Source organism: Sceloporus undulatus, chromosome 5 (genome assembly GCF_019175285.1).
Source record: "Sceloporus undulatus isolate JIND9_A2432 ecotype Alabama chromosome 5, SceUnd_v1.1, whole genome shotgun sequence".
NCBI lineage: Eukaryota > Metazoa > Chordata > Lepidosauria > Squamata > Phrynosomatidae > Sceloporus > Sceloporus undulatus.
The window spans coordinates 149,985,296-149,997,577 of record NC_056526.1 but is presented as its reverse complement, the minus strand read 5'-3'; the positions used below and the strand labels follow the sequence as shown (position 1 = coordinate 149,997,577).

At 37.8% G+C, this 12,282-nt stretch overlaps 1 protein-coding gene across 1 annotated transcript in view; it reads right to left on the bottom strand.

Annotated features, from left to right (window-relative positions):
• The window catches only part of TBC1D9 (TBC1 domain family member 9), a 70,714-nt gene that overhangs the window by 22,792 nt on the left and 35,640 nt on the right, over positions 1–12,282 (bottom strand). Inside the window, exons 3-7 of the mRNA XM_042469753.1 lie at positions 11,163–11,281; positions 10,003–10,231; positions 8,357–8,618; positions 4,705–4,912; positions 1,668–1,874 (exon numbers count right to left, since the gene is read on the bottom strand). Coding sequence (XP_042325687.1) covers positions 1,668–1,874; positions 4,705–4,912; positions 8,357–8,618; positions 10,003–10,231; positions 11,163–11,281 — 1,025 coding nt within the window. The remainder of the gene's footprint in view (positions 1–1,667; positions 1,875–4,704; positions 4,913–8,356; positions 8,619–10,002; positions 10,232–11,162; positions 11,282–12,282) is intronic.

Below are 12,282 nucleotides of genomic sequence, written 5' to 3'. Positions count from 1 at the left end.
ATTTTTAGTGGCAGATAAGTGGTTCAGTCACCTTGATCTTGTGTGTCGTGGTGCTGAGACAATGGGATTTACACTGTAACCAAGTTTGAAAAATTAGCAAGGGAAAAACAGAAGCTGAAGGAAGAATGTCTGTTGGAGAAATAAACAGCCTTTCCACATCAAAGCTTTAAGGAGAACATAGAAATGGTATGCTTTTGGACTACAACTCCCAAAATCCCACAGCTAGCATGGTCATGTTAACTGGGGATTCTGGGAACTGTAGCCTTCAAATTGTAATTGAGATGGGTAGAGAAGGTTATCTGTAGCACATCATGCTATGTGCTGCTGCCGCTTCACATTTAAATCACAAAAACTGGTAATACAGCACGCTGAACTTTTCAAAGTTTTTTTTTTAAAGCATATAAATGCCACACTAAGTGGAGGAATTATAGTCTTGGCCCAAGTAATCTGAAGCTGAATTACCTTAACACACATACTATGACCAGGGCCAGCCCTACCATTAGGCAAAATGAGGTGACCATGTGAAGCAGTTGATGCTGGGCAGGAATTGGGACAAGAAGCAAAGGTCAGGTGAAGAGAGCCATTGATGGTGGGTAAAACTGCATAGGCCATGTGGGCTATGTTGCAATCCCTAAGATAAAGAACCACCATTAGTTGAAGTGGAAGATACTGTTGTATTGTCAGGGCTTTTACAATGATCAGTCTAGTTGGCGTCTCAAGATGGGGTGGGAGTGAGGGCAAGCACTCACTTGCATTTTGCCTCAGGCAACACTATGTCTTAAATGTGGCTCTGACACAGATACTTCATTCTGTGTTAGGTTTTCATAACTTCTCACCTACAACAGTAAATACAGCAGCCCTGTCACTTATTGTTGGTTTGTCTGGTTCTTTCAACGCCCCTCTTTCATTCTTGTTTTCCACTTTTAGGAGACTATCATACATGACTGGTGCACTGGATTTTACTTGGAGTGTTTCAGGCTGTGTGCAAACTCACAGTAACTGCTGACAGAAACCTCATAGCCATATTGAGCCAAAAGTAGGAACAGAGGGACCATTGATAACCTTTGAGACCTTTTCAAGACTATGAAAGTGTTTATACTTTCAGCCTGTTAATAAATCAATCACATTTTTTAAAAACAGCACACATCTAATGAAAAATAGCACAGTCTAAAAAGTCATCTGATTCAGAAAGGTAATGGCTCACTGCCATGTTTTAAAATTCTGACTACAGAGCCTGGTTTTATGACTTGGCAAATTAGATTACTATGCCTTAACATTTTCAGTCTTGGTAGTTTATCCAAACTAATTTGCATTTGCAATACAGACAAACTGATTTTTATAATTAATTATTGTAATTTAACATGTTCTCCATCATGGCACATTTTACTGCCGTGTATTTTATCTGCAAGTTGGCAAACATTCAACAGTCAATAGTTGGCATTTTGCTTACACCAGCATCAGGCAACTTTCCAAACAAGATGATACCTTCTGAATATGGATACATGTCTTCCTGCATTTAACTATGAGAAGAGATAGGTTGTTTTTTAAATAAATAAATAAATAAATAAATAAATACAAAAACAAACTTTTGGAATATGAAATGTGAGATGACTTCAAAATCAGCTGAACTGATTTCAAAGACGGAAAGGGTTCTGTTATATACTCACCTCATCATCTGAACTATTGTAACTTCCAGAAATCTCTTTCTCAGAGTATATTTTGGAAGTAGTTTGCTGAAGAAAGTCAGAAATTCGTTGCACTAGAAAGTCTCTGTCTTTTAAATTGGCAAAGAGAAATGTCATTCGGTTTTTAGTGCTGATGGATAATGGGCTAGGCAGTACACTAGAGCTGTCTGCCTTTTCTACAATAGTTACCTATGGGAATAGAAACAACAAAAGAAAAACAAATGGGTAATAGTGTTATTTCGAATGTGTAGCCCCCCCCTATACACACATTGTATGTTCTAACCTTTCCTTTTCATGAGTCCACAAGCCTGAGATATTAAATACTTTGTAACACCAGTGGAGAAATTTTGGGTCTCTAGATATTTTGAACTACAACTCTCATAAGCCCTCACCATTGGCCACAGTGGCTGGAGGCATCTGTGAACCAAAGTATCTTGAGCCCTTTCACATTACACAATTATAGCATCATGATTCCACTTTAAGTGCTATAAAGACATCCTATGAAATCCTGGAGTTTGCAGTTTAGGGAAGAGTATTTAGATTTCTCAGCTAGATAGTTCTAGTGCTCCACCAAACTATAAGCCCCAGGATTCCAAAGGATGGCAGTTAAAGTACAATAATAGAATTATAGAATTACTGTATTAATATTGTGTACTGTGAAAAGGCCAAGATTTCCCCACCTCTTTTTTATAATCCTCCAGTGTATGTATTACTGTATCATACTGGAACTGGCCAAGAGTTACAGTCTCAAAATACTAAATAATCAGTGCTATGTGCTGAATAAAGACCTCCCTATTCTGAATGGTTTTATTAGCAGGGATACTGGTGTAGGAGACATGGCATAATTTCTCCCAGGAATGTGCAGATCCATAATATTACTTCATTCAGTAAAACTGAGGAAATCTCACTTTGAAGGAGAGCTATTTTGATTTACCAGCAGCACAGCTCTTCCAAGGATCATCTTCTATCAAACTTTTAAGAAATCTATGTAAACAAATGAGATATTTTTAATAAAACTGGTTGAGCAATGAGGCAAGCTTCAGCGTTGTAGCTGATGTCACAAAGCAGTAGTCAAGCTTAGAAATGTTACTTCAGAGACTATAACCTCCAGAATCCCCAGCCTGCATTGTATTTAAGAAGTTGTCATACAAAGAAGTTATATTTCCAGACTCTGACTACCATATATTGACAGCCTACTGCTCAGCATCGTATATTTACTATCTCCAACAAGTTGCGGCTATAGAGTAGCTCATTTAAAGTATTTTTCCCATCACCTGCTCTCTTGTGATTTCAACTTGAGGACAAAACTCCGCAACATTTGTATGTAAACACGCAGTGTATCTCTGATTTATGGTCCTGTATTAAAGTCTTAATAAAAACTCTTGCATAATTAAGTCAGGTTGTGATATCATAATTTCAGTAGTTTTTCATGCACCATGGGTTAAAATATAAATAAATAAATGAAATGAAATGAAGATGCTGAAAAGCCCCCTCTCAAGAGCATGAATGAGATTTTTAAACCACTACATTCAGATTGTTTATCAGAAGTAATAAAAATTGCATTAGGACTTCAGGGTAATAGAGTTTCGGCTCACAGAGGTTTAGCTTCAGTGAACAGTTTTTTCAAAGTAATGATCTTTGGTCAGGCATTACTACAGAGTTTTAATATTTGATTAGCTGAAAGTTTTTCTTTCATTTAACATCCTGTTATGTTCAAAGATCACATGCAGTTTCTAGTTACTTGAATTATGTTCTCTCAACCTTCTCTGTCCTGACTGCCATTCTTATTTTATTAATAGTACTCTCTGTTTAAATTGAAAGAAAGCCACATTTAAATAAAGATTACTCTAATTCAACAGAAAAAGTGTTATTAAAATTTATTTTCCTTTCCCACCCTATCTCCTTTGTCATTGTATATTATGTCTATCAGACTGTCCACCAAAATGGCATAGACTCAACTGTGAGTCTTTAGGTCAAGGGTGTGCAAAGTGTGGCCTATGGACTTCATGTGGCTTCAGGGACAGTTTTGTGGCCCTCAGGGCCATATTCATTTGCTCACAGATGCCCTCTATTTCCCCTTCCTTCATCTATTTTAGTTCCAGGAAAGGCCCTTTTTCAAACCAGAAGTATACTGGAAGCTACTTTTGGTCACTTTCTGTTTTGAAAAAAACACCTCTCCTGGGCCTAAGATGGCCCAGAGGGCGTAAAAGCATGGTGGAAATATTCTCACGCCCCTAGAGGCCATTGGGAGGATATTTGAGGGCAAAAATGCTTTGGATTTTTTTGTGTTGGGGGTATGGTTGTATGGTTCAACTCTCCAAAGTGCTAACTTGGCCCCCTAGCCTCCCACAGTTCCACACCCCTGCTTTCAATGTATACACTCTAAAATAAGCATTGCAACTATGTCTTTAATAGGCCAATCAAATGGTGTAAAACACATTATACCAGTTTTTAAAGCTCACTAGCTTCATAGGACAACTATGTTAAAATCATACAAGGAAAGAAAAGTGACCATATCAGAGTCAAGGGCCTGCATGGACCTCAGCCTGCATTAACCCTTCTTCAAAACCACCTTAAACACCAACTTAAGCAAATATCTCTAGCAAGATGCTGACCTGTGTCTGGCATCATCACTTTTCTTCTTCTGTGTGATTTTAAACATCTTAGCCTGATGAAGCCAGTGAACTTCGAAAGCTTCTGTGACATAATTTGTGCTATTTGGTTGGCCTAATCACTGCAATGTGTATTTAGTATTTTGCTGCATGGCCAACACAGCTACCCCGGAATCTATTTGTTTGTAGAGTATAATATAGATTATATAGTAACAATAGCAGCAGCAGCAAGTTCAAAACTGTGGAAATACTCATGGCTGTAAAAGAAAGCCACACTAATTTTCTGTAAAGTATACAGATAATCTTATTAATATGAAAAGAAATGGATTGAATTCAGAGCTGAGATGGTGTCTAGAAATGAAGTCGCAACAAGCAGTACAGTAAAAATGGACAGATTTTATACCAACCTCTCGAAGTGGGATAATGAGGCTGCACAGATGTTCTTCCTTGCTAGTGAAACAGATGTAATTTGTAGAGACAAACATCTGGCCCAAAATATGCATTTTATTAAATGGGGTCCACAGGGTGCAATCTGTATGTCCATCCAGTTTTTCATTCTTTGGAAGGCGGAATAAGGCCCGGTACCTTTCACTTTTGGCTCGAGCATCAAGATCCCTGAAGAGAGTATTTCACAATTTCTAGGTTCATTTTCAAGTTCAGTGAACTTCTCACAGCTCAGATAAATATGCACTTATTTATTTTTGTACAATGTGAATAAATTGAAATAATAAATTGATGGGAAGGATTTTCTACAAGAGATACCTTGGTGGCATTTCCTAAGTACTATAATCATAGCTCACTTACAAGCTCATTTTATGAGAAAAAATGGCCTTAACAGATTAGAGAGCTGGGAACTAACAAAATTAATTTCAACAGAGTGAAATGCAAGATTAAACGTTTTATTAGAAAATATTTAAAGATACAATTTAACATAGACCAATCGGTAATATATATCAAGTCCAAAGAATGCAATTGCAAATAAAAATACATAATAGTATGATAATATATAGAGAAATTAGATATAAGCAAATTTCATTCCTAGGATGTGTTAAATTGTTAAAACAGTTTTAAAATAAAATAGAACATACTAAGGAGACCAAAATATATATCCTTTACTTTAAATCACCAATGGCAATCACTAATATATTCAAACAGTTGCATATCATAGAAGAGGAAAAAGGGAAGGAGAAGGGAAGGAAGGGGAGGAAAAAAGGGGAGGGAAAAAAGGAAGACTGAAGCTTCACCGCTCCTTTTCTACCAAAACTGCAGCTGGTTCCTCATACTGACGATGGCCCGAAATGTGCTCAATGTAGATGTCTCTAGACCATCTAATGGTGTCTGACACCATTAGCTTGCGCATGAGTTTTGCATAGCGCTTTCCCACTCCACAGACTCTCAGCACAGGTTCATTTGCTGGATCCCAGGCACCCAGGGCTCCAACAAGCAATGCATGGACAGAGACCTCGTACCCCTTTTGTCTCAGGACCTCAGCCAGAGGGGTGTACTTTTGATGTTTCCGTTCTCTGGCCTCCCTCATGGCTGGCTTCCTGTTTTCAAAGGGGATGGTGACATCTACAATTTCAACAGAGTGAAATGCAAGATACTACACTTAGGCAGAAACAATGAAATGCAGAGATATAGGATGGGTGACACCTGGCTTGATCACAGTACATGCAAAAGGGATCTAGGAGTCTTAGTAGATCACAAGCTGAACATGAGTGAACAATGTGATGCAGGAGGAGTGTGGCCATTGAGGAGAATGGGGTAGGGCCATCCACAGAAGCTCCAATCTGCAGATGGCAAGCCTGTGGAAAGGAAGAGCTGACTGTATTAAAATCTGGGAGTGGCTAGTTCATTGCTAAAGTTTATCATATTTGGTGCATTTAATTACTTTGCAGAAATTGTGGGTTTTTTAAAAACACACAATTTCTGCAAAGTAATTAAGAATAGAAACCAGGATAGAAATACAATGATCTGGAGGAAGAGGCAGAGAGGGTTCCCAGACTCCTCTACCATCCTGCAGCACTTCAGGGCGTGATTCTAAGTTGGACAAGAAGGAGACAAAGCGATCCCTCCACGTCCAACAGAAGAACAAAGCTAGATTGGGGCAGGGAGAGAATGAGTCTTCCTATCTCCACTCATTCTCCTGGAAGCAATTTCACACTGCTTATGGGGGTCACACAAATGGTTAAAGCACAAAGCCGCTTTATGAAATTCCTATTTGCAGTTTCACAATGACTCTGTGACACAGGTATGTTCTTGCTCTTTTACCGACTGAGTATTAGTGCTGAGAGATAGCAGCTTCTACAAGGCCAGAGCTTGGGAAAGTTAATTTTTGGACTACAATGCCCAAATCCTTCAGCCATCATGGCTACTTATTCTACAATCAGTCCAAAATCTTTTCCAAGGTTATCTAGAATATTAATCTTTGATTAATTGAATCTGAACCCAGATTTAGGTCCAACACACCAACTAGTTCACCATGCAGTTTCCTTAGTAGGTAGCAATATTAAGGTGTATTATACCATTTCACTATGCAGTTTCTTGATACACATAAAGTTCAATAAAGGCACCTTCTTGCAAAACACTAAATTACAGTGGGACCTTGTTATCTGCTGTTGTTTGGTTCCAGGATCCCCCATGGATAACAAAATCTGTGCATGCTCAAGTCCCATTAAATATAATGGCAGAGCAAAATGGTGTCCCTTATATAAAATGGAAAATCAAGGTTTGCTATTTGGAATTTATATTTCTTTGTACAGGTATTTGAATTCAAGCCGTGGATGCTTGAATCAGTGGATAAGAAATCTGTGGATAAGGAAGGCCAACTGTACAGCATTTTACAAATTGTCATTTAACAGTAAAATAAACCAGAAGATAATTTGTTATTGTCATAAGCAATATGTCATATTACAGGTCAGATGTCCAGTAAGTGAGGTAATGTAACCAGAGGCTCTATCCTGTATAGGGAATGTAAGTACACAAGAAGAGGCCTTTGAACTAGATCAGACCAAAGACCTATCTGTTTTAGCAATCTGTTGCCACAGTGGTCAGTGGGTGCTTATGGGAAACCCACTAGGAAGACCAGGCATAATAATACCTTCCAGTTCCCCCCACCCCCAGATATCCAGAGATTAGATATCTTTGACATGGGAAAAATATATAGTTATGATGGCTATGAATAATTCATAGAACTGGGCCCTGTGGACACTAGCACTGACATTGCATTTCAATCAGCTTCAAGCTGTGACCCTTCAACTGCTTGATTCTACTGGTGTTCTACTCCATTCAAGGGAACTGCCTGTAAGGAAAATTGGGAATGTTGTTATATGCATGGTGCTGTTTGTGTTCATGAAACTTTATGCAGTAACATTTTTACAAAACCCAATAAAACAAGGAAGACTGGAACAAAACTCAATAGGCCTGCAATCAAAACAGTTTATAATGTAAAACCATGGTTTATAGTAAAACGTGAGTTGAAATAGTAGAGGAGAAATAAATAAAAGGGAGAGAATTAAAATAAGGATAATGAAAGGTGCTGCAGCACAGATGAGATGGCCAGTCAAGTGGGAGGAAGATCCTGTTTTTGCCTGCAACTGTCAATGGACAGCAGTGCTTAGAAAAATTACCTTTTTGAAACACAGTCTGCAGAATCCCTCAAGACAGTATGGTTAGCATTTGCATGATGCTAACTGAAACATCCTCTATCTTGAAGACTGCAATTGCCCAAAAACTCATCCAGCTTTTATAAAATTGGGGGCTGGATGTGCTGTTTTGGAGAAATGATGGGGAGCTTCAGGGACCACAATTTGCCTACCTCTGCTCTATCCTCAGCCCCCTGCCATCTAGATGAATTGACAAGGATCCCTCTCCTCCTCAATTGTTCCCACATTGATACACACAGATGTCAATAAATAAGTCTCCTCACTACCCACAACCAAGAAAGGTGAGTGTAACTGGGAAGAGTTAAACCTATTTAGGGTTTGTTTCAGCTGTACAATTCACACAGCATTTGCAATACAAAAAAATTCCTGAAAACATACTGGCTCCAAAACCTACCGTTTTAATGCTGATACTTTTTTAGGGGACTTCTTCTTAAGTCTCGGTAGTGACCTGTCTTGTTCAAAGCCTTCATTGTCCAAGAGCTGTCTCATGGCGATGTTGGCAAGTTGCTCCATTAGTTTAAATGTTTCATTGATGTTGAGGAACACTGAAAAGAAATGCTGACTGGACCTTGTACTAACTTTGATCACGTCTGGTAAAAGCAGAGTAGCATTCTTCTCGAGCTGGGTGATGTCAACCCACCGGATGACTAGTTTGGCTAATTAAAAGGAATAAAAGCTTCAGCAGAGACAAAGATCACTCAGTAGTTTAAAAACCCAAAGAGCACTGTTTTTTAAAAATCATAGGCCTTTTAACAAATATACATTAATTATGCATTTATACAATTATCAAATTTTAGTATTTTTTTGGTACAATCCTTTGAATGTCAACTCAGAAGTCTCACTATTTTTTTAATAGGGCTTGTTCTTTGGTACTGCTATCTTGTCTTACCAATAAACTAATCACATTTCCCCCCACATAACCTATTATGAAACACATAGGAAGGAATACTAAGGCACTATGTATTTACTTCATACACCCAAAGTTAAAAAACCAAAACACACTGTCGGTAGCATTCACAACAGATCATGGGCATGGGACTGTCTATAACTATTCCCATGGTAGATGATGAAGAACCAGGTGCTAGTCAGGGATGGTGCAATGAATCCTGTAGCTGAAAGGTATAAACATTACAGAATGATTGCACAGGTGGTGAAGGCTTTGGACTTGTTTGAATCTGACTCACTGCCACCTATACTGAAGCTGAAACTAACGTCATTCATATGCAGAGTTATCATCTGAATAAGGATTAGTTCTTTTGTCAATATTTCATGTTTGCATATCATTTCTGCTACTTGACAAATATAGCATTTTCTAGCAATTGCATCTTAGAACTGGAGCAAAAATGATTCATTCAATGATAGTTACAAACGTACCAAAAATGTAGCTTCTTTCTGGGCTACATTTGACACACAAAGTTGAAAAGAGCCTAGTATTTACTTTAGGAGGACTTGAAAAAAGTTATGGTACTTTCCAGAATCCTTCAGCCAGCATGGCAACTCTTTATAGTCTAAACAGTCATTTCCCCCCCAAGCTTTGTCTTTGACAGTGATAGAATGTGCCCATACCCCAAAATACTTTGCGTAACAGGTTAACACTGAAGCATTAAGAATAATGCCTAAAACCTTATTTCAGATTGGCACAGAAATAGTGGTGGCTCTCATATCAGTGACATAGAGAATTTGTTCTTAGTTTGAACTTTAAAAGAGCTGTCCAACCAGCTGTTTTAAAGATAGTGTTTGCCATCCTGGGTATCCCCTAAATCCTAGACAAGATTCATTAATCCACTGATATGGAAACCGTCAGCTACAACTGCACAGACGTAACATGCTTCACACCTGAAACTAATGGGAAATTCTTGCAGAAGGGACAAAATACATCAGGCTGTGCTGTTGCAAGTGTCTGCATTACACCAAATTCATGAATGTTGACTGAAGCAGACTTTTCTATGTGTACTCTTCTACATCACCAATTTTAGAACACTCTTCTTATTTTATATCGCAACAAAATTGCTGATAAATACACAAATTCCTCATACATACCTTCCCGTCCCATGAGAAAAGAATAAAAACACAGGTGGTTAATGCTGAGATACATCCAGCCCTGACGAGGGACTTTCCCTTTCCAATAACTGCAAGAGTAGTAATTCACCAGTTTCTCTTCCTCTGGCATGCCAAACAGCTTGTGGAACTTCACTGTTGCTTCCTTAAATTTTTCAGTGTCATCATCCTCCCTAATACCATTAATTTTGTTATATTCTGCAATGATGCCCTAAAGCAGAGGATCACACATGACAGGTTAGCCCACTCTAAAACCATCTACATACTTCATGTTTAAAGAAAGAAAATACACTCATACCCACTATCCCAATCCACTTACCAAAGCAGTGTGAAGTACTGCACAACAAAGCCTACATTATTAAATGAATGGGTGGCCCTCCAGATGATTTTGGATTGCAACTCTCATCAGCCTCAGCTAGTATAATGGAGTTACAGCCCAACTACACACATTGAGCCATACCTTCTCTGTCACTGTCATTGAAGCTTGGAAAGATTATTTTTAAAAAATCTTTATAAAAAAACCAACAATATTGAAAACAGCTATACAGGCATTATTTTCATTTGTAGCATCAAACAACAAACATCAAATGTATAACATTAAACATCACATCATCAGCAATATCAGGTACAATAGATATATTATTACTCATTCCTAGTAGCCTTATACTTTCCATGGAGTATTAACCCATTCATTATGATTGGAGACTGGAGGGAATCCATGAAAAATGTTTAAGAAGGTTTTTTTTTCTTACAGAAGGAAAGTTTTACTAATCTGTATGTCCATAGTTCAAACATGAATTGAATGCAACAAAAGACATTACTAGTTATATCAAAAAGACTTTAATCTTTAAGCGTATCTCAAATAGCATTATCGGTGAAGATTTATTGGACATTTGCTTTTGCAATTTTATTTCAAAAATATCTGTGATATGGTGTGTGTGTTTCTGTTGTAAGATAGCATGTAAAATCCTACTGAGCTAAGAGAAGCCGCTACCATGTGATTTGGATCCCATCCTGTGTATGCTAATTGATAACACTGACATGGCTGTTTACACTAATTTGTGTTTCCTCATAATAGACACACATTACATTATAGTTTTTTCTAGTCCCATAGATAATGGTGCCAACAAGACATTCAATACCTGTATTTTTCCTCTGACAAATGTGTTTATGTCATTTTCATTTTCAAAAATAGACAGTGTTTGTAGTAAATTCTGTTCAAGCCATTCCCAGTGTTCAGTTATCTCTTTCCTTGAACAACCTGAGACAAGAACAAAATAAATTGCAGCAAATGTCTTAACTTATTCATCATGAAGCATATACTATTACATTTGGGTATAAACAGAAAGAAGTTGCATTGGAAATATTAATCAAGAAAGCTGCAAAGTAATGCCCACTGTGAATTTTAAAATAAACCAACACAGAAGAGTAATTTCATTCAACAGAACATCACAGCCTATCTCAGATGCAGTGAGAAGTCCTGTCTGCTAATATTGAACAAGTCACGGGTCTTGGGCCATATGGGTTTCCTGCCCCTTTTTTCTCCTATACATCAAGAAGAATAGTCTGAAAGGATCTGCCCCTCATTTTAAACAAACTACAGTTCTCCACTGTGTTGAAATTCAGGGAAACTTTGATTTCTAAAACTATAATTTCAGAAAAAGCTAGGATCTCAAAGCCCAGTTTCAAGAAGACCTAGATGTTGGGAAGCAAAAGGTTGTGGTTTCCTTACGGACATGAAAGAGGAAGGGAGAGAAGAGACAGACACAAGTGTACTGCTCATATCAGCTTGATCACACAGTAGGCAACCATGCTTTTCTATTACAGTACATCTGAACTAGATCAATATCAGCTGTGGACAGATTAAATCTTGCTAGACTGTTCCTTCATGTCCAAATTGGATGTTTTGGTTATTTTTGAAATCTTGGTCATCTCTCTTTAGAAAAGTAGCCATGTGCACACATTCCTGGGAGATAAAGACTTTATGTCTGCAATAAATTTAGCAGCACTGTATCAGTCCCTTGCCTCCAAAGTACAAGCAAAGACAAATGTACTATTCTTTCAAACTCAGATCTTCTAGCATGAGAAATAACTCCTCTGCAAATATCTTCTCTAGCAGGAAGGGAGAAATGAACTGCCCAATATTATTATAACTAGATTCCAGATGAAGATGAATAATTTATATAGGCCAGTTTTCTGATGCTAACACTACAGTTTGGGAAGGCAAGAGATAATTGTGTGATTTATTGTATCTTGATTTTA